The 22,628-nt window shown below is 40.8% G+C and overlaps 2 protein-coding genes and 1 non-coding gene across 4 annotated transcripts in view; 1 reads left to right on the top strand and 2 right to left on the bottom strand.

Annotated features, from left to right (window-relative positions):
- The window catches only part of MATN2 (matrilin 2), a 119,607-nt gene extending 110,831 nt beyond the window's left edge, over window positions 1–8,776 (top strand). The window contains exons 14-19 of one of the 2 annotated variants that reach the window (XM_032468316.1): window positions 1,779–2,192; window positions 4,545–4,697; window positions 5,756–5,827; window positions 6,204–6,281; window positions 6,647–6,745; window positions 8,215–8,776. In XM_032468316.1, the coding sequence (XP_032324207.1) occupies window positions 1,779–2,192; window positions 4,545–4,697; window positions 5,756–5,827; window positions 6,204–6,281; window positions 6,647–6,745; window positions 8,215–8,270 (872 nt within the window). In that variant the 3' untranslated portion in view covers window positions 8,271–8,776. Of the gene's footprint in view, window positions 1–1,778; window positions 2,193–4,544; window positions 4,698–5,755; window positions 5,828–6,146; window positions 6,282–6,646; window positions 6,746–8,214 lie in introns of both variants that reach the window. The other variant, XM_032468315.1, reaches the window with a different exon arrangement.
- Window positions 8,777–12,720: 3,944 nt separating this feature from the next.
- On the bottom strand, window positions 12,721–15,609 carry RPL30 (ribosomal protein L30). Its single transcript, XM_006191958.3, has 5 exons — window positions 15,505–15,609; window positions 15,344–15,396; window positions 14,924–15,069; window positions 13,542–13,672; window positions 12,721–12,820 (listed from the first exon to the last, which is right to left on the bottom strand). The coding sequence occupies exons 2-5, from the start codon at window positions 15,362–15,364 to the stop codon at window positions 12,771–12,773; spliced, it is 348 nt and encodes a 115-aa protein (XP_006192020.1). The 5' UTR covers window positions 15,365–15,396; window positions 15,505–15,609; the 3' UTR covers window positions 12,721–12,770.
- On the bottom strand, window positions 12,994–13,125 carry LOC116659925. The gene has a single exon (XR_004315297.1). It is a non-coding gene; the product is annotated as a small nucleolar RNA SNORA72 (small nucleolar RNA).
- Window positions 15,610–22,628: the final 7,019 nt, after the last annotated feature.

The raw sequence follows: 22,628 nt of genomic DNA, 5'->3' as shown, positions 1-22,628 counted from the left end.
AATGAGTGTATGTATTGACAAAGCTATATATATATATATGGGGATATTCTATGCAGCATTATTGGTAGCAGTGAAAAATGGAAAATAAGATAAATGTCTATCCATAAGATACTGGTTGAATAAATTATGGTGCATCTATACAAGGGAATACTGTACAGCCATTAAAAGGAATGAAGCAGCTCTAGATGTATCCTCAAGATATTTTAGGTTAAAAAAACATGGTGCTGAATGGCTTTTATAGTTTGGTACCACTTACATATTTTGCAAAAGCTCCCTCTAACATACATGCCCTTTCAGTATAGATGTATAGGTAAATATAGATACCCTTTGTAATGTTTGAACTTTGTTCCATGTAATTTTTTTAAGAAAAAAATAAAAGAGAATAGAGATGAACAAGATTTAGAAAGCATCATGATGAGGAAGTTCAGTACGATGTCAAGTGAAAAGTAAAGGAAGAAACTGGGGATCTTTGTAGAAAAAAAGACTTGAGGTACCATTCAAATAACAAAGTGACAGTCAACTCAACCTTTTTTTTTTTTTTTTTGGCAGAGTTAGGTAATTAGGTTTATTTATTTATTTATTTATTTATTTATTTATTTATTTATTATTTAATTTATTTTTGAGTGGCAGAACTGGGGATTGAACCTAGGACCTCGTGCATGCCAAGTACCCATTCTACCACTGAGCTATACCCTCCCCTACTTAGCCTTTATCAATACGACACCCCCTCAACACCCAGGGAAAGAAAGGACATGGGGGAGAAGCTGCAGCTCAGCACGAGGACAAAGACACTTTCTCTCAGAGAATCTATGTGATTAATTAGTTATGATCATGAGCTTTGGGTCAGACAGACCTGGATTTGAACCCCCTATTCATACACTTGGGTGACCTTGGAGAAATTATTTAACTTCTCTTGAGTCTCAGTTTCTTCATTTAATATAAGGATAATGCCTCACAGCATCGTCATGAGGAATATCTGACCTCATGTACGTAAAGGAGCTTAGCGGCTGCTGACACATTCTGAGTGCTCGACAAATGCTAGCTACCGTGACCATCAACAGCAGAGCTGTCCACAGACGGGCCTTCACTGGTGAAGTGGAGAGTTCCGCATCAGGAGAGGTGTCCAGGCCCAGGCTGAGTGATGGCCACTGGTAGGGATGCAGTAAAGATGTGAGCAGCGGGAAGACTGGACTAGTGACCTTTAAAGGTCTTGTCCAACCCTGAAACTCTGGAACTCTGTGAAAATTAAGTTCTGAAAGCAAATCACAGCTCCGTTTCAGTCTCATTACTTAATTAACAAAAGAAAATGTCCAAGGAAAGCTGAGTGATCTTCCTACAAACAAGCAGCCATCAAGGGAGGCTGTCATTTTTCCTAGATCTGAAAGCCGGAGTCTGGCACCTCTCGCCCCGATGCTCTTACACTCTACCTACTCCTGGCGAAGCCTTCTGCACCCCTCTGTGTGTGGAGGCTGGTTTTGTTCTGTAATAAAAGAGCATATGGGGGAGGAGACAAAACATTCATTGCTGGAAAATTATTCCAATATTCCTGGAATCTGCTGGAGAGCCACGTGCACACTGTCTGAGATTCTTTTTTCGGTTGATTCAGAAAAAGGCTACGAATGTAAATGAAGCACCTTCTGTCCTGTGTATTATCGAAAGAGTAAAGGTCATTCTCCAAAGTGGTTATTATGCCTCCAGTTGAAACTTACTTTTCTTCTACTCTTGGCATAAATGATTTTTGATCATTTAACTATCTCACTTTCCTTTTGTTCCTGTAGAATGCACTGAAGGCCCAGTGGACCTGGTCTTTGTGATCGATGGGTCCAAGAGCCTCGGAGAAGAGAATTTTGAGATTGTGAAGCAGTTTGTGACTGGAATTATAGATTCCTTGGCGATTTCCCCCAAAGCCGCTCGGGTGGGGCTGCTCCAATATTCCACGCAGGTCCGCACAGAGTTTACCCTGAGAAACTTCAGCTCAGCCAAAGACATGAAGAAAGCTGTGGCCCACATGAAGTACATGGGCAAAGGCTCTATGACCGGGCTGGCCCTGAAACACATGTTTGAAAGAAGTTTTAACCAAGTAGAAGGGGCCAGGCCTCTCTTTGCACGGGTACCCAGAGTGGCCATTGTGTTCACAGACGGACGGGCTCAGGATGACGTCTCTGAGTGGGCCAGTAAGGCCAAGGCCAATGGTAATAAGGGATGGGGGTGTGGTTTACACCACTCAAGGCTCCGATGGTTTCTTAAACTCACTTGGTGGTCGCATGGGGCCATAGGAGTGAGATTCATCGAGCGGACAGAAAGACTTCCTGTCACTGCCATATACACCTTTACTAAACTGCCACCTAGTGGCCTTAAAGGGACCCCACAGGAGTTAAAGGAGTTACGGAAGCACAAGTCTTGCAGACTGGGTGATTAGTCTGCACACAGACCACACCTGAGGAAGCATCTACTGCGATTTACTAGCCAGGCTATGACCTCCAGAGCAGAGAATCAATCCCGTGCGTTTAACCGCAGAGAAACATAGAGAAACACACAACAGTTCCCTAACACTGGTCTGGTTACTTTAGAATAACCTGAAAAGCTTGATAAAAATAGACTCCTGGTGGGAGGAACTTTTACTGGTACTTTTTTTTTTTTTAAAGCAATGCTTCCAGCAAACACTCTGAGAGAGCAGCAGACTTAGGAAAATGAATACTCGTATGTTTCCTGGGGGCAAAAGTTAGTTTTTGAGAAAATCAAAATGTCAGATGAGATCATGACCCTAAGCTCTTACTGCTCAGGAAAGCTCTTCTCTGAGGCTTGTCTGACCCCGTGTACAATGCAGGAGGGACTTGAGGTTACTTTAGTTGTGTATAGATGACAAGTGTGGAGGAGTATGGCTCTTGGAGAAAGGAAGCCCAAAAGCTAAGACGGTTGTGGAGACAGCTTGAGGGAAAGTGTCTGAATTCCTAGGGGAGATGAGAAAACTGGAGGTTGTGAAGCAGTTTGCTCGAGAGCTAGATTCTTTAAGAACTTACCGAGGGCACATTGCTTTAGCAGGTCTTATAGGGGCAAAGACTATGCATGGGCCAGGACTCCATCCAAGATACAAGGATTCAGTGCCTCCATCAGGCCTGGGCTGTAGTGCGTGTGTGACTAATCCTCGCTGAGTCAGTGAACAAAGGATGAAAGCACTGCAGCCCCACCGGTGAACTCTGTCCTTCCTCACAGGAAGGCTGGCTCACGTCAACACGCAGTCTCTGTAGAGGCGGCCGTTTTGATACTGCTTACTTCACTCTTCACTCTATTTTCTTGGGCCCAGTAGACCAGTAGCCACAAAGTGTCCTGCCCGAGTCATCGGGGCAGAGTAAACCTGGCGGCTTACACCCAGTTCCCATTTCTAGGCTAGCTTGCCAGAGCTTGTGTCAAACCATGGGCCCCTCTGGCCTGCATCCTTGAGCTGTACGGGGGAAAGCACCTTGCCTCCGGAGACGGTGGTTGGCCCTTTTGTTTCACTGAGACGAATCTGCCTTACTTTCTTCCCCATTCAGGTTTCCATGAATCACCCGAAGGCAGGTGGTGGGAGGAACAGATGTTTATTTGGTTCTTGAATCAACAAGATTCATCCGAAGTGCTATCCTCTAATGAACTTAATCACGCCTATGTATAGCTGACACAATCTTAAAATAGTGTTATCCTTTTTAGGAAGTTGTGCACAAAGTCACTGGGCTCCCAGACAAATATGCTAAACTTGGCTATTGACCTTACATAGACTTTAGAAGAAGGCGTAACTCTTGCCCCTTGGCTTAAAGGGCCATTTTATGTTTATTTTTTTAAAAAATCTAATCTAATGAATTAGCCAGAATAAGATATCAGTCCTGAAAAATGTTGAAAATCAAGCGGAACTAAATTCTTATTGTGTTTTACTTTCAAATGAAAATTGGGGGGTAGTCTAATGATTAATTTTGTTTAGAAAAAGCTTTTGGAGCAGTCTCATCTCCCTGTGAAAACCTAAGGTTGATACTTCCCAGTGGTCTGCAGAGTCTCCCTTTCAGCTCAGCACCTCCACACGACGCTTTGTCCTCCCCTGAGGGGTGGGCAGAGTACAGCTTCACTTGGCCCCAGGTCACTTAAGGTTCCTGTCTGTATTTCTGAGAAGTAGAAACTAGGTTACAAGGTCATAAATTGACCCGTTTCTTAGAATTCTCCCAGAAGAGACTCCCATTTAGCAAGCCATAAGGTAAGTGCTCTATTACACTTCACCCACAAGGTTAATTCAGGGGAAAGTTGAACATTTGTCCAATGACCTTGTCCAGAGCTGAGCAACAGGTTGGTGGGCTAGATCCCAGCATCCCTCGATGCCTCACCTTCCTCTCTTGAATCCATTTCTTTTGCTCATAAGGCCAAAATAAAAATGGTGGGAAAATAAGAAGGAGGTTGATGTGGGGCCCTCAAGTCACACCACTTAATACCTAGCCAACTTTGGGTGCAGCACATACAACTTCCAGGTCCTGGGAGCACAGCCCTTAACTAGCCTGTTCTTAATCTGCTTCGCACCTTAGGTATAACCATGTATGCTGTCGGAGTAGGAAAAGCCATTGAGGAAGAACTGCAAGAGATTGCCTCTGAGCCCACGAACAAGCATCTCTTCTATGCCGAAGACTTCAGCACCATGGGCGACATAAGTGACAAACTACAGAAAGGCATATGTGAAGGTACTATAGCTTCCGTCTAGGAAAGAGACCTTAGTAAACAGGGCAGCACAAACTCTTGAATGAGCTCAACCCATTCCTTCAAAGGGCTCAGAAAAGTGCCTCCCTCGTGGGCAGGGCCAGTGACGCCTGGAAACACTAAGCACAAAAGGTGGAACAGGGAGAGAGAAGACAAGGTAACAGCTAACATTGCTGGAGGGCTTGCTCTGTGCCGAGCGGCATCAGTGTTCTGACACACCAGCATGCTTAATCCTCACAAGAACCCCATGGAGATGATCGTTTAACCAAGAAACCACCTGTTCTATAAATCAGGAAGGCTGATGTGCAGCTTCGGGATGTATCAGTAATTGGAGTGGAAAGGGATGGCAGTCCTTTCAAGTCCACTGTTGAAAATTTAAAGAATGCCTTCCTGCATGGACTACTTCTGTTTACAGAACATTAGACGGCCCTTTAGGGTTGGGGTTTTCTCACGCGTAAGAGCGCCAGGCTTTTCTCCATTTCGCTGTTGTGTGCCGGCTGTGCTCACACGTTAGCAGTTTGCCCGTTTTCCCTTTTCTTCCTGTCCCGGGTTCAGTTGCCGGTAAAACCCGTCTCAGTGATGTGTCTTACTCGTCCACAGGGAAGAACAGAGATGAAGAGGGCCGAGCAGGGAAGGTCTTTCAGATTTCTAATGAAGCTGGGTGATGTTTTGCCTCTAGGCGGTTTCATCCACGTGCCTCACGTGAAGCTGCTGCGGCTGCAACTGACTCCTTGCACAAGCTTACCTTTCTTTCCCACCCTGCCTTCTAGACAGAACATTTTGGGGGACATTCTTAAGAAGATGCATTTAAGGGGTCCAGGCTTCTCTTACTAGAGAGAACCGCCCTAGAATGGTCTTGGATTATTGTGGTAACCAATTGCTTTTTTCAATCGGTGGTGTTCCAAATCAAACTGAAATATTCAGGTGGTGGCGGGCAGGCAAGGAGTTGGCCTGGGACCAATTTCCTAAAGAACACACACACACACACACACACACACACAGGTAGACAGTTGTCACTCTCTGGTCATCTCTTCCCTCTCAGCTCTGGAAGACTCTGATGGAAGACAGGACTCCCCCGCAGGGGAGCTGCCAAAGAGGGTCCACCAGCCAACAGGTACATTTTTTTTGAAAGCAGTATTTTTAGACTCTTTGGTATATGCCTTCATCAGGTTTCCCCAAAGTCAGAAAGATTTGAATTTTGTGAACTATGGCTTTTCTTCCCCTCCATCATGTTGGAAGCATTTACTGTATATGTTAAGCCACAGTTGGTAATAGCCTCCTCCCTGCTGACAGTCTTTCTCCCACAGTATGTCCCAAACTAAAGCTATGTACCCCATTCTAGGTACCAGGTACCTTACTCTGACAGCTGATTGCTGTTTTATAACCATGACCATGTTAAACAGGTTTGACTTCAGTTTTCTTTCTCTCTACAGAATCTGAGCCAGTCACCATAAATATCCGAGACCTACTTTCCTGTTCTAATTTTGCAGTGCAACACAGATATCTGTTTGAAGAAGACAATCTTGCACGGTCTACACAAAAACTTTTCCATTCGACAAAATCTTCAGGTAATTCCAAGTAAAATATTACTATAAGGTAACTTGGTACCAGCCTCTCAACTTGCCAACAAACTCAGCTTAAGGGAGTACGGGAAAGGAGGAAGTTGGACAGGGGAAAAGAGAACTTTAGAAAAATGAGAACTAAAACAATAAACTAAAATGGGGTAGTCCACCCCCAGTCCACAGGAAAGGCCACTTCCAGTGCTGGAAGCATATACAGCCCTTTCCTGGTATTTACTGGGGCTGGCTGCCTGGAAAGAAGTTGAACATTTCTCTCATTAGGGTTTCCTCCATGTGCTGATTCAGTCCTATTTTTATGTGTCTGGGAAGTCTGGTGGGTTACAAAGGTGAACACTTTCCATCTGCTTTCTCAGGAAGGCCTTTGGAAGAAAAACACGATCAATGCAAATGTGAAAACCTTATAATGTTCCAGAACCTTGCAAATGAAGAAGTAAGAAAATTAACGCAGCGCTATATCCTTTTCTAGTATTATGCCTCTATACAGTATGCAAAGAGTATTATCAAAACTTCAAAAAATTCTGTATGTGGGTATGTATCAAATGAAGTCATTTCCATGGTCAAAGAGTGAACTCTGGGAAAGGCTTCTTCTTAAGCAGCCTGATAGGTGCTTGAGAGCCGAGGGCAAGCCAAGCTTCGTGGCAAGGGTCAAGCATTTAGTTGCTGAGGTTTGGGGAGTTTAGCAGTAAGGCCATTCAGTATGCAAAGTAAAGAAACACCAGACTTATCAACTCCCTCTCTGCTGGGAGGAAATGAATGATACATACTAAGTCTTCAGTGCATCAAAGATACAGTACGTATGGGCAAGGGGTGTTGTTAGAATGAAGAGGTTTCAAACTCCACCTCAACTCCAAACCTTCCCTTTGGTCTCAAGCCACACTGTAGCCACATTTGATCAGTGTATAGTTTCTAGAGGAGGACTGGGGTTGGATTTTTGTTTGGCAGCAGAGATCTTTTATATCAGCACTCTTGAGATGAAACGTTCTACCAAAGGAACAGCAGGATTCAATGATTCATTAAAACAATATTACAAATAAAGGGAACGTTTTGGGATAATGGAGAAATGAGGATTCAGTGCTTCTCACTGAACACCCTGCCATCTGCTCTGAACTTAAAATTACAGTAAGCTTACTAGAGCTGCCTGATATGTATCTCAAGATGCATCAGCTAGTCCAAAGGGAAATGGTTTAATTCTCAACTTTTTCTGTGCGAATGGGCTTATAAAATAAGGAACGGCATATAGCCATTCCCTTCCTGTAAGTGAGAAATAGGCTTCCCTGAGTAAAATCATCTCACTGGTTAATAGATGATGAATACATGCTCTCATTCTGCCAGTGGGGGGTGGGTGGAGGGTATTAAGGAGCTTCAGGGAGGAAGACAAATGCTCCTTCTAATCTCTGCTCTGCCTTTTCCCAGCCCACCTCTGAGGGTTTAACTGCACCAGAGATTAAGGAAGCTACATATAAAAGAGCATAGGTCAGATGTCTTCAAGGCCCTGTCTGGCATCACGGGTGAAAACTCCTCATCTTCTTCTCTTCTGGTGTCTATCTTACTTTCCAAGGCCTACTCCTTTTGTTCTCTTTTCACCACATTCCCAACATCAGTGTTGGCTCCCAGAGGTGTGCTATGGCAAACTAATTTATAAGCAACAGGGGCATGAGTGGAATTAAAATTAAAAAAAAAAACAAAACTGAACAGAGCTATCTGAGCTTAATGTTAACAAAGCATTTAACCCACTGAAGATGTATAGTCTTGACAGCATGTGCTCAAGAGTTACTGTAAGTCAGGATTTTAAAATAATTAACAGAAATGGGGAAAAAAGCTCTGTATTTTTTAGGACACAAATTCTTATGTAGATAATTCAAGTTACATTTGAATGTAAAAATAGGCAATTCAGATTCCTCTTCCTTAATTTGAGATTTACTAGAAGAAATGACACAAAGAATGGAAGCCCTGGAAAATCGCCTGAGATATAGATGAAGATTCAGAATGCTCTATGTATCTGAACGTCATTGTATCAAGGGTTACAGTGAAAGCAGTTCAGAACCCCAAAAGCTCAGGCTATCATTCATCCTGGAAGGTTGTAAAAGTAAAACGTTACTAGTACTGAGAAAGCTGGTCTGCTAAAGAACAAAGTCGAAAAGTACACACTAACTTGTATAAATTTATTGAGAAAAAAAATCTTTCAGAATCCTAAATTTTACCAAGTGAGAACAAATAAGCTATGCAAGATACTCTGTAACATACTGTGGACACGATTGCTTTTGCCTTGTCCTGCCTTAGTGTTGCGATCTCACCTGACTATAAAATAAAGTTTGCACAGTCTTACTTCTGTAGAACACTGGCCATGGGAACAGTATTTTTTTTTTTTGTATCAGACTTTACCTTGATATATGTATATGGATGTATGCTTAAAATCACAGAACATATGTACTTGTATAACAAGTTGGATTTTTTAATACAATATTAAAATTCACTTCAAAGAATGGTTTGTAAGATTCTTAGTTTAAATGCAAGGTATGTATATAAATAGCCAAAATGCGTATTAAAAATGTTGAATCTTACAGATAATTAGGAGAATGCAGGTTAAAACAGTGTAGCAAAAGTTAGCATGTCTGACACGACCCCTTGAAGTCGACAGAGTCAAAGGAGACTCCACGTGTATCACAGTTCAAGGCACTCAGAGGAGCAAGAAACACTACAGGTGGCAGCTTAAGAAATGAAGACCCTCATAAATGACATCCTTTCTATGTATTTTGGAGGCCACATGATGCTTTACAAATACCTTGAATAAGCTTATGTTTAAATATATCAAGACAAGTGTTACCATCAAAATGTCTCCCCACAAAGGGCAGTGTGGCAGGGTGGGAATAACATCTCCTAGGCCTCAGTCTTACCTGAAAAATCATGATCCTTTCCACATATAAAAGCTGTGATTCAAAGTACTAAACCTTCATTTATATTCATATTTGAGTCATCCAAGTGATCCTGAAAACAGGTTTTCATTAGTATAAAGTACTGATTTGGGCTGGTATTACCTTTTGAGATGTAATCACAGTTCAGGTGTTGCTTCCAGTTGACTCAAACCCGTTTCTGTTGAGTCCCAGCTCCCTCTAGTGGCTCTGGACTGTGCACATACACACACACACACTCCCCAGCCACCTCCCCCACTTCACCCCCCAGCACTTTGGCTATTCGGTTTTCTAGTTTTTCCAACTTGGGGAAGAAAATGCCGTCAATGGGAGACAAAGCCTCCAGTCCATCCATCAAACTTACATACTAACCCAAGATATTTAACTGAAATAGTGTCTAAAATTTGAACTAGTTCTCCATTTTCCTTGTTTGGCCCTGTATTTCTCAGGTGTAAAAGTTTTGTTTTCCAGTTTCATTATTTGTATGACCGTCCCAAGCCTTGATTTCCTCATCTATCTAATGATATTACTATCTCATTGGTTTATCATAAGGATTGAATGGGTTAACATGTACAGTACTTAGTAAAGTGTTTGTTTAACACATTTTAAATGCTCAGTACTAGCTATTATGTTTTTATTCTTTAGCAGCCAAGAGTACTGGACCTGAGAATGGTCCTTTAAGCTTATGTTAAGTGAATGAATGGATTCTTTGCTTACTTTACCTGAGTTAAGTACTCTGGCATATTCCCACTCCTAAATTATCTTTTGAAGCAAACAGGTAGGAGGTAATCAATGTAATGGTAAATGTACAGACATTCAAGACCTACTATCAACAAGATGAAGATAAAATTCACAAGCATATAAAAGCCAAAACCTATCAATGAGAAATGTTTAGCTCCTCAAAGTCATTATTCACTTTGGTTTTGAACTTTTATGTGCTCATCACCTAAGTGTCATCAAGTTGAAAATGTTGAGTTCCTGTCCTCTATGACCTTAGTGAGACAGATGGGATTAATTAATGCCATTAAAAAGTGTCTATGGTAATTCAGAGGCACCCAATCCAGACTAGAAGAGAATGCTGGGGTAGACCTGGAAACAGAGGGTATGGGGGAAGCCAGATGCCACTGCGGGCAGAGGCGTGCAAGCCTAAGGTGTAGCTGGCAGCAGAGCGCTAAGGAAGCAGGTCAGAGAGAACTGTTTTCTGTGAACTAGGTGATCATCTTCCAGAAGGCCCAACCAACTGCAATCACCACCAGCCTCGTGTGGCTTCTTCCCTACATACCACGTGCTCCTGCTGCCTATGCCACACTGACTGCAATCAGCGCACCCCACAACATCCGACCCCTTCTTTGGGGCTCTCCTCTCTCTAGGCCCAACAAGTAGCACAGCATAGGTATGGATTAAGTCCAGCTGGCTGGAATTTCCTGCAATCCCCTGCTTATAAGGGCTTCCCACATTACTTTCGTTATAATTAGAAAAAAGTATTTTAAAAATGCCACCTTATCTGGTGCAGCCACTATGGAAAACAGTATGGGAATTCCTTAAAAAACTAGTAACTTAAATAACTAAATTCCTTAAAAAACTAAGAACTGTGTATAGTTTACCATATGATTCAACAGTCAATCCCACTCTTGGGCATGTATCTGGAGGAAACTCTTCAAAGAGATACATGCACCCTAATGTTCACGGCAGCATTATTTACAATAGCCAAGACATGGAAGCAACCTACATGTCCACTGACAGATGAATGGATAAAGATGTGGTCTACACATACAATGGATACTACTCAGCCATCAAAGAGAATGAAATAATTCCATTTGCAGCAACATGGATGGACTTTGAATTTTAACTCCTTTCTTGCTCAAACAATGGTGAGTGCACAAAAAGCACATATAAAGAAAAGGTAAAAGCCAAAGGATCTTACAGCATATTATCACAACTTCAAAGGGCTCTAGAAATTATAATTTTTCTAAAAACCATCATTCCAAAATGCCTGCAGAGTCATGCAACAGAACTTTTACAAAGAAATGGTACCCCAGCAGTCACAGTATTATATTCTTCAGGTACCACCCACCCCTTAAGAAATTAACTGAAACCAGTCAACCTGGAAGGAAAAATCCAAAAATGACCCAAATAGCATGACAGGTCAATTTTAAAGGAGAAATTGATCAAGTGAGTGGAAAGTATGGTCACAAACTTCCTTAACCAAAAGATAAGTATTTTGAACCATGGAAACAGACTAATTAACATTAGCAATCAGCAGTACTTTAACCAAGCAATTCTTACCAAAGATGAAGATTTTATAACTCTGTGGCTCTTAAGCAAGAGATGCTGTAAAAATGTGAGGTAGCCCTTGTGGGTAGTGTTATAATGGCACGGAGGGGAAAGCAGGAAGGAGAAGTATCAAGTAGCAGCCACAATCCTCCACCACAAAGAACTGTCCTGTCAAAAAATGTTAGTGCACCCTAATGGGGAAAATCTGTAAATGAGCTGGTAAGAAAATACTGGTTAGTAACAGCTAGACTCTCCAAATTACATCCACTTTAGACATCCAACCAATTCCTCCACCAGTGAAACAGAATTTGACCTACCTGTGGCTATTATGAAACTGTTAAGTAGCCTTCTGATTCCAAGTTCAATACTCAACTTTCTCGATAGTGTAATGAAGACATCCACATCTCCCATGTCTTACTCCTCTACCATCAAAAACTGCCTACACAAGTTAACTGATTCTAAGACAGTCGTTTCTGACACTTCTGCAGCCTGAAAGCCCAACACAAATTGCGTAGGGTATACCCCAACAGCCACGTTCCACACTGCGGATCACTAGGAAAGTGACTATATTAAGCCACTATTTTCACCCAAACTAAGTCCTTTGCTGTCCCAAAGGGTGTTATCAAATGTACGAAAAGGGTTACGTGGAATACTCTTGGGAGCTACAGTACGCAGTTTCCCCCTGAATCTGAACACCAAACCTACTTCACAGTATTATCTTTTAGGACTGAAATTATGTAAAACACACTTTGCAAACTGTGGACTTACTGAAGATCTGGGATTTTCTGAAGTTGTCCAAGTACATTTCTTCTACACTATTAACTGTAAATCCTTAGGTTAGATCATCTTGCTTCATTAAAGTTCAAGTCTCAGGCTGTGAAAATCTTTGCGTTGAGGGAACATATTTCATCTAATCTTCTTTGCTACTCAGATTTGGTGGATTTAAACTTGACTGTAAATCGCAATTCTGGTTAAATTCTGGGTATTGATCCTTGCTGCCTGACATACTCAAATATAAAATGACAACATTCTGAGACTAAAATTACATCTCTTAAAAAACCTAGTATAGGAAAGGAATTCAGTGCACTACCTTGACAAAAACAGGAAAAGAGAAACTGGGATGTCCAGCTCTTAGCCCACAAGTCTTGCCACTACATCTAACTGCCTCATCTTCTCCAATCCTAGCCTCAGGAAAAGTGTAGTGAAACAAAAAGAAATAAAGAAAATAACTGAAACAAATACCATACTTTTAAATCAAGCTCTGATGTATTTTATTAAAGAAAAACTGCACAATTTACTTTTCACCAGTCTGTTCTGGCATGCTCCTAATAATATCAGAATCACCTAGAAAATAAAACACAGTAATTTTACAATTTAGCTAATGGCCCTGGTAATCATCAAGTTAACAATGGTTATCTTAAAAAATTACACTAGCTGTGCTATCATTTCTTGAGTTGGTCAGATACCTAGAGTCACAGACATTCCCCACGTAAGATACATCATATAAATCAGACTTGGTTTATCACCAGCATTTATAAAACCAGACCTAGGTGAAGAACTAGATCTGGGGACACATGCATGGTCTTAATATAGCGAATGTTTAGCCTGCCCTGATTATTACAAAATCAGAACAGCGAGAATATTCGCAGTATTTTATGAATTAAAAACTCGCAAGTTCAAAACATGATATGATGTGTATTTGTAGGCTCTTCTCTTTCTCAACCTATTTTTACCTGTCTGTTCTCAGCCAGCCAGTAAGGGTTCTTTCTTCTACTATTTCACCTGATTATCCTCCCTCTCTATAATTTTACCTCTTACCAAGGTCCTAAGTCACCATTTCTTAAGTGCTGCATGAAATGAAACTCATGATCTCAAAGCAAAAAGAATTTCATGTATAACAAAGCCAGTTATGTGCTGACATTATCAATTCTCTTTGAGATAAAACTGCAGGATATTCCCTGCTATGACTAAATTCTCAGTATCTGAACCTAAAACCAAACACATTTATATAGCAAGAAATACCTGTATTACATTACAAAGTTATTTTATAATTTAAAAAGCATACCCGGATCAATGATAGCCAGTGTGCATACTCTGTAGTATTTTCCACAGGCTGTGCCCAGTTCAATATTATTTCCACTGTAGTGATGGACACCAGTTTTGGCCAACATGGCGTAATACTCTATTTCAGATTTCCTTCAGGAAAAAAAAAAAGACATATAAATACCATACCAAGTGACCCATATTAAATGTTACTTCTCTGATTAGCTCTAATGTTGGTAAGACCTTCAAACAGTAAGCCAATTACTCGTTAAGAACATTATCATATCCATAAACCATCCTTCCTTAGATCCCTTACCAAGGTGGGACAACTAATAAATCTGTGCTCATGGAAAAGAGTAGGAGACAAAATAAAAGCATTATTTACTTAGCATTTACTTCCTGATAGACACTTTACATTATATAATTCCCATGACAACTCCTAAGCCATTTCTATCACCCTCTGGTGCTCTGAATCCTAGATGGAGAATGATACTAGAGGCATACCTAGATACTGCAGGCTCATTCCAGACCACTGCAATAAATCGAATACTGTAATAAACCTAGTCGCAGGAATTTTTTTTGTTTCCCAGTGCATATAAAAGTTACGTTTACCTTATACTTGTCTGTTAGGTGTGCAACAGCATTATGTCTTAACCAATGTACATATATTAATTAAAAAAATACTTTATTGCTTAAAAAAAAAGCTGACCATCACCTGAACCTTCAGGGAATTGTAGTAGTAACATCAAAGATCACGAGATCACCATAACAAATAATAAAGAAATAGTGTGAAATATCCCGAGAATTACCAAAATGTGACAGACATTAAGTGAGCAAATGTTGGAAAAACAGCATCCAAAGACTTAATGCAGGGTTGCCACAAACCTTCAATTTGTAAAAAACGCAGATCTACCAAGCACAATAAAACCAGGTATGCCTTATGCCTGTACTTAACCAGAGTTAACATTTCTGTGTCCACTGAGTAGGTGGATATTAATCATTTTACAAATATGAAGGGAGTCCTAATACATTGTTGCCACTGTAGCGTTTCTACACTAGAACAAGTTCATAAAAGTTAAAAAAAATGACCAAACAGGCAGGACGTATGGAAAAACAAATTCTGTGTGTGCGATGCCCTCAAACTTTGACGTTCTGTGGTTTCTACCCCTTCCGCCCCACATTTCTCCCAAAGATGACCCCGTACAAGGAGAGAACATGAAGGGGAGAAAAAAAATCAAGAGCCAACAACAGCAAACATTAAGTCATTCTGCAAGCGTTCGCTTGTACTGCAAATTTTACAAGATACCCCGCTCACGCTACCCAGATTGCCGGTTTACATTCGTGGATATCCACTCACGATCAACTTGCAGTGGGCGACACACAATCCCAGGTTCTTTCGATTACCTTAAAGCCGGGCAGTTGTTGGCGAGGATGACCAGTTTCGCTTTGCCTTGTCTGATCATTTTCAGAGTCTGCTTGTACCCCAGCACGTACTTTCCACTTTTCATAACAAGTTGGAGTCTAGAGTTGATCGACTCCAGCGACTTTTTCTATAAAGCAAACATTAAACGCGGACTTCAAGTCCTTGTTTGTAACTGCTCAAAACTGGATCCAGCTTCCAGGAAGTTAGGCCCCTTTTAAAAAAAAAAAAAGCCTCCCAAATCGCGAATCCCAAAATCATTGAGAGGGTCTCTCGGGTTCCTTTTGGAACCCTCCAAGCGCCAGCGGGCACGCTGTCTGCCCAGTGTGCTCAGACCTGCCCGCCCCGGCCGAGACGCCTCTCTCCACGTGAAAAGGCTTCCGGCCCTGGCCCGCTTCACTCACCGTCTTCTTTGCTGCCACCATCTTCCTGCCTTAGGTGCGGGACGAGTCCCAACCTAGAACACAGAGGACAGGACAGGGAAGTTTAGGATCCGGAGCGCCAAACGGCAACTCTCTGAACTGCCCCCCGCTGCCTAAACCTCAGGCCAGCGGAGCCCACTCACCAAGAGCGGCCGCCAAGATGGCCGGGGAACAAGAAAGGAAAGAGTTCCCACAATGCCAAGCTCTTCCCCGACGAGCCGGGACGCCGCGACCGGAAGCGGAAGCAATTCGCAAGCGGAAGGGGCGGGCCAAGAAGGCGGGCCGCCGCAGGTTGTTATAGGTACTTCTAGTTAGAAAGGCAGTGGGGCAGTCCGCTCCTGTCGGCTGCGGTCCTTAAACCTCACCGTAGTATGTCGTTCTGCTGCTGCGAGCTGCGGACTGAGGAACGGACGAAAATGGAACCGGGCTGGAATTGGAGAAGGCGATTGAGAGTGAGGTGGGAGGGGCGATGCCGGTCCCTCGGAGAGCGGTGGCGTCCCGCGCTGGGTCCTCTAAATTCGCCACCTTTGTGGCCATGTCAGTGTGAACTTGTAAGCTGAAATTTCACAAAGAGCGATAAGCAGATCTAATTTAAAAATCTTTTTATTGTGAACATTGGACCTTGATATAAATGTCCAGTGACGGATCATTCAAAATATTAGACAGGGAAAGTCTTTCCCCACCACCACCATCCCGTCCCCCCAAAAGTAAAAATCAGACCAGTAGGTAAGCTGTCATCGTTATCAACTTTTAGGAATCTAAAATACAAAAACAGTCACACTTGCACATGAGAATAAGGATATTTATTTCAGCATTTTTTTTTAAATGTGGAGGGGGTAGTTAGGTTTATTTATTTATTATTTTTAGAGGAATTACTGGGGATTGAACCCAGGACCCTGTGCATGCCAAGCATGCGCTGCACCACTTGAGCTACACACCCCCCCTTCAGCATTACTTTTAATAGCAAAAACAAAAACAAAAACAAAAACCGTTAAATATTCATTCTTCTTAACTAATATATGTGTTTGTATATGCATAGAAAATTCAAGTCTGGAAAGCTAGTCATCAAAACTTATCTCCGGATGAGAGATGAGAAGAGTAGATGGTGAGGAGAGAACGTTTTCACCTGGTTCAGAATCATACTGAAATCTGACTCCTGGGCCCCACCGAGGTCTGTGGAAGAAATCTTTGGTTGCGGGGCCTGGGAATCTGAGTTTAATAAGCAGCTTCCATGATTCTTATGGGTATTATATGATACCAAATTTAGGATTCTTAATATATGTCCTCACTCATACTTTAAACAAAGGCCTTAGTTGCTTTCTGGCATGCATCTTACCATGGCTTTGTACTGGAAGCCAGGGAAACCCAAAGTACTCATTCATTCATACATTCAAATGTATGAATCATGACAACAAAATGAGAATTCTTCCTGGGGAATCTTTACAGATTTTGCCATATCTCTTTGGAGCTAGATTTAGGTTCTTGGTTTTTCTATTTAATACCTACATGACTTTGGTCATATTGTCTAACTTCTCTAATCTTTAGTTTCCTCATCAAAAAACTGGAATAATAATGTCTACCTCATGGTATTGTTGTGAGGATCACAGTAAGTGTAATAGTTTAAAAGCATCTAACACAAGGCCATGTACAGAATAAGTGTGCTGTGGATGTTAGTTCTCTTGCTCAATCCCACTCCTACCTCCCCAGCCTCCCCACTGCAGCCACCCACCCACACCTAAAATCATTCACAACATCACAAAACATAAACACTAGGGGAAGAAACACTTGCCATGCAACAAACGACAGTCAAATCCTTTGGCTCGTGAAGATTTTGTAAATATTTCCACACTTGTATTTATTAGAGCAGAAGTTGGCAGACTTCTCTGTAGAAAGCCAAATACTAAAGATTTTAAGTTTTCTGGCCCTGTGGTCTCTGTGGCAACTACTCAACTCTGCTGTTGTAACACAAGAGCAGCCACAGACAGTATGTAAATGAATGTGCATTGCCGTGTTCCAATAAAATCTAATTTACAAAGGATTTGGCCTTCAGGCCATAGTTTGTTGACCCCTGTATTAGAAGATTTTTATTACTTTTACTAAAAATAGCTGCTTTTAAGTCATACCATAATTATAAAGAGATGTATGTTCAAGTATTTATGGATGAAGTGTCATGATATCTGCAACTTAACTTTCAAATTGTTAAAATAAACGTAGATAAACAGATAGGTAGAGCAAATGCAGCAGCAACGTGTTAACAACTATTGAATTTAAAGTGGAGGATATACAGGTAGTCAAACTATTCAACTTTTTGTGAGTTTGAAAATCTTCATTCCAATGTATATGTATATGTTTCAAGAAAGAACTCTGCCATCCAGACATTTTATTTTGTCTGGATGCTCAGCTGCAGCATTTCAGAGTGATTTTGAAAGAATACCAACACGTAAATGTGATAGGACAGAATTAAGACAAGCCTCTCCTTTTGTTTTCCTTCATCAAAATTGCTGCTCCAAGTTTCTGAGAATTCTGCAGTCACCTGCATTTATTGTGCTTCTGGTTTTGTACTTGCTGTGAGAATGAGAAGTGACAGGCTGCATTCCTTGTTAGAGCAGATACTAATAAGTTCATCTGATATTCATTGGTTCAGTACACTGGCCCATCCCTTATTGTTAAGCAGTGAAATCTTTCATATTCATTATCATCAACTATTACTTATTCAGTGTCCAGGTTGGGAAGCAGCCCATTAATAATCTGGAATTCTATTTATCTAATTTAGCCTTCATATTCTTAAGTAATCCTGGACATTAAACGTGCTTGGAAATATTGTGGGGAGAGGGAGGGACAGTGAATCCAAGTGAAAAGACCCTGTGAACTCAGTGAATGTTAGTGGCCTTTCAACTAACTAAATCCACATGCGGCAACACACAACTTCTGAACCCGTAGAGGACAAGAGGGAATGAATGCTACCAATTCCTCCCTTCCTGCCTCCAGAATAATGGAGAATCCAAAATATTTCTCCTCGAGGTATACCTCGTTCTGTTCAGACTGGGAATACTCCAGATGGCACTGGGTTAAAAATAGGCCAGAGTGGGGAGTGGGTATAGCTCAGTGGTAGAGCGTGTGCTGGGTTCAATCCCCAGTATGTCCATTAAAAATAAATTAAAATAAAATAAAATAAGGACACTTTCTCCTATTTTCTTAAAAATCATTTTTCCGTTTCTCAAAAAGGTTAAGAGCTCAGAGTGTCTGGAATTTTTAACCATATGCTTCAAAAAGCATATGTGTTTTAATATCTTGGCTACAAAGAACCCAGAGCACATTTTTCACTATTGCAGAGGAGTGATGCTTTTGGAAAGCAGAATGTTGTCTATAAAGGTTGGTCTTTTGCTTACTTTATATTTATTAGAGTCAGTTTTGGAAATTTTAGTATAAATGGGATTCCTGTGTTTCTAAGTGTTCACAAAAGTATGACATTTTACATATTATTTTCAATAATTTGAAAAGTCTGCCATGTATTTTATCCTTAATAAAGCTGTAATACACAGGCTAAGGATTTTTTTTTTTTTTGCTTTTAACTAGAACTTAATCAACTTCATACTGTAACACTGCATGTCATGCTGATCAGAAAATGTCACTGATTACTTGATGGAGAAGTAGATAATAAACAGCAGATTTGTGACAACATCAAAACATGGGAATGTCAAAGGAAAACAATAAAAGGAGTCCTCGAAGTTTTTACCTTTTTAAGATTTAAGTTAAATCTTTTTACGATTTAACTATGCCTTCAAGATATAACACCTTTAAAATCACAGTATCAGCAAATGAACTTACTTACAAAACAGAAATAGACTCACAAACATAGAAAACACACTTATGGTTACCAAAGGGGAAGGGGGTGAGGGATAAATTAGAAGTTTGGAATTAACAAAAACATACTACTATATATAAAATAAACAACAAGGACCTACTACTATATTGCACAGGAAACTATATCGAATATCTTGTAATAACCTATAATGGAAAATAATCTGAAAAACTATATATATATATGTATATATCATTGAATCACTTTGCTGTACACCTGAAACTAACACATTGGAAATCAACTATACTTCAATAATAAAATAAAACTAAAATGAATATTTTAACATTCTACTTTTGACAAGATATTAGAAATTAAGTTATCACCATTGTAATATAATATTCTGGAGGCTATTGCCACTGAAATAAGAAAAGGAAAATAAAATGTTCAACTATCCCCAAAAACCACAGTATCAGTTATGACCCAGTATTATCAAGATATGACTAAAGAAATAAGACAGAACAGGTGATTGCTAAGAATGAGAGTGGTCTGGGAGAGGGAAGTTAGAGTAAGCATTGTATATTAGCCTGGATACTTATGTTGTAAGCAACAGAAACAAACTAGCTCAGTTAAGCAGAAGAGTTTGTAGTTCACCAAATGAACGAGAAGCCTGGAGAGCAAGACCCAGATCTTTGCATACTGGTCATTGGGGAAGCAGCACCACTTATTAGTCACTGGTTCAAAGCACACTCTCCAAACCACAGGATGGCATCCCAACCTTCAAAGGTGCTTTATCTTGGCTATGCCATAACTGAGTGCCATCCCATCATTCTATAGGTCTAGCTTCTTCTGGATGATGAGGTAGATGGAAAGAATGGTAGGTTAAATAGAAATTAACCTATTACCTTACTTGTCTCATAGTAAAGTTAGTTCTTTGATAGATATGATACTGAATACAATGTCTTGATTGATGTATAATGTCTGGATGATACTATCCCTTAATGGATGGTGCTGGCAGAGGCATGATGGGCAGGAAAAGCAATTCTAATCCAGTGTCTGTTATAGTAAAGATTCTTTACTGTCCCCAAAAAGGTCCAATCAATCTTCCATGAGATGGCTGATAGGTCCCTTCAAAGTAAGGGTGCCATTTCAAGTAAGGGTCACTTGCTGCTGCTGGCAAATTAAGCCCTCAGCCAAGTAAACCACATTAAGTGGAAGAATGTGGTGTTGAGCCCATACATGGCTTCTAACCCTGTACTTACATTTTATTCCTGAGCCCATTGAGCAAGCTTTGGGGTCGCTCATGAGAAAGATTTCCTTACATTCACAGGGGATCTGATTATTATTGCTCATCTGATTATAAAATGAAGGAAATGGAAGAGACCATAGCTTGGCTAACAAGTTATCTCTGAGGAAAAGCAAAATACCCAAGTCAACCCCTAAAAAATAATTGATGGGGAGCAGAGGGAATTTACCTGGGTTCAGTAAGCACTGACTTAGCAAGAAAGCATTAAGATTCAGAGAATTTTAAGTTATGTATTTATGTGTAACTAATCTGTGAGTTATTGCATCTCTTTTTGTGACAATGGAGTTTGAAAATTTTCACTAGCTAAATAAAATTAAATGTAATTGTAACTTAAAAAGAGAGAGAATCATCTGAAGTGGGAACCTGCTATGGACTGACTTGTGTCCCCCCAAATTCATTGAAGCCCTGATCCCCAATATGACTCAATCTGGAGTAGGGTCTTTAGGAGGTAATTGAGGTTAAATGGGGTCATAGGGGTGGGAACACTAATCTGATAGGACGGTTACTTTATACGAGGAGGAAGATCCACCCCCCTCATGCCTACCCACCATGTGAGGACACAGTGAGAAGGCTGTGTTCCACAAGCCAGAAAGAGAGTTCTCACCAGAAACCAAATTCACCAGCTTCTTGATCTTGGGTTTCCCAAGATCCAGATATGTGAGAAGTAATTATCTGTTGTTTAAGCCACTCAATTTATGGTATTTTGTTATGGCAGCCCAATCTGACGAATACACGGTCTTTTGACAGCTTTTATATAAGACAAATATTTCCCGAGTCTAGGCCTATTCTGAAAGGTCCATCCACATTACTCTCCCCTAAATTTCCTGGCACCAATTCTGTAATCTTGCTCCTTCCAAGTTCTTGACTTGGAATCCAGCCAAATCATTAGCCATTTTCAACATATTTCTCTCTCCTTGGGGCACAGTTACCCCAGATAGAAGGTAAGAAGAAGAATAGTATATACTTGAAATGTTCTGACGTGTACTTCCTCAAAGATACCCAGGCTCCTTTTTCTTGAAGGGATTTGTGAACCGACTGCTGTATGGCCAAGGCTTTGTCAGGCTCCCATTGCAGAAGGGAGAGGGAGAGGAAGATGGAGAAAGAGAGAAAAGAAAGAAGGGATCAGGAGGGGGAAGGGAAGGGAAGGAGGGAATCAAGGGAGGGCAGGAAAGACCTCTAAACTTATGGTAAGTTATGGTACACACCACAGTTGTGTACCCCATGACCCATATAGGGAAATATGACAAACTTCAGGCAATTTGAGCATCAAAATAATGATGATGTTATGAGCCAAATCGTGTCCCCTCCAGATTCATATGTTAAAGCCCATATGAGGCTGTTTTTGGAGATAGGGCCTTTAAAGAGGTAATTAAGGTAAAATGATGTCAATTCAATATGACTGGTGTCCTTATAAGAAGATTAGGACACAGAGACACATGGAAAGAAGACCATGTGAAGGTACACGGAGAACACTGCCATCTACCAGTCAAGGAGAAAGGCCTTCAGAAGAAACCAGCCCTGCTCATACCTTGATCTCAGACTTCCAGCCTCAGAACTGAGGAAATAGATTTCTGTTGTCGAAGTCACCCAGTCTGGTACTTTGTTATGGCAGCCCTGGCAAACTAACACATGATGACGGAACCCAATGAATAATGTAAGAACTCCTGAGTATTTGTTGCTATAAATAAATGAATAATAAATGGGGGGGGGGGAGTGCTCCCTTACAATAGAATGCCAGTAATAAACATAGATAGAATAATGTAGAAATTAGGAAATTAGAAAAACCACCATTTGATAACCATCATAGTACTTAGTAATTGATCCAAGCAAGAAATTACTGTATGCTAAAAGTAACAGATAAAAATTTAATGAGATACAGGATACTTAAAGTCTCTTCTCATAAATTACTAAGGTAAAATAGTAACTTTTCAGTGGAGAAACCTGGCGGACACTACCTTAACTGGTCAAAGTTAACATCACCAATAGGAGGCCAAATTGACATCATATGCCCCTTAATATGAATCCACAGACAACAAAACATCTGAGTATTCCAGCCAAAACTGCATCGCCTGAATACAATCATGAGGAAACATCAGACAAACTCCAACTGAGAAACGTTCTAGAAAGTAGATGATCTGTTCTCTAAAAAAAAAAAAAGTCAA

This window comes from Camelus ferus, chromosome 25, assembly GCF_009834535.1.
Source record: "Camelus ferus isolate YT-003-E chromosome 25, BCGSAC_Cfer_1.0, whole genome shotgun sequence".
NCBI classification, from domain to species: domain Eukaryota; kingdom Metazoa; phylum Chordata; class Mammalia; order Artiodactyla; family Camelidae; genus Camelus; species Camelus ferus.
Note: the sequence above shows the minus strand (reverse complement) of the source record. Positions and strands in the feature narration are given on the sequence as shown.

What these genes read in the sequence shown, in the direction of transcription:
- RPL30 (XM_006191958.3), bottom strand. Translation starts at nt 15,364, where the DNA reads ATGGTGGCAGCAAAGAAGACG. An exon ending in AACAACTGCCCGGCTTTAAG is followed by an intron (nt 13,673 to 14,923) that starts GTAATCGAAAGA and finishes TTTTTCCTGAAG; the next exon opens with GAAATCTGAAATAGAGTATT. An exon ending in ACTGGCTATCATTGATCCGG is followed by an intron (nt 12,821 to 13,541) that starts GTATGCTTTTTA and finishes TTTATTTTCTAG; the next exon opens with GTGATTCTGATATTATTAGG.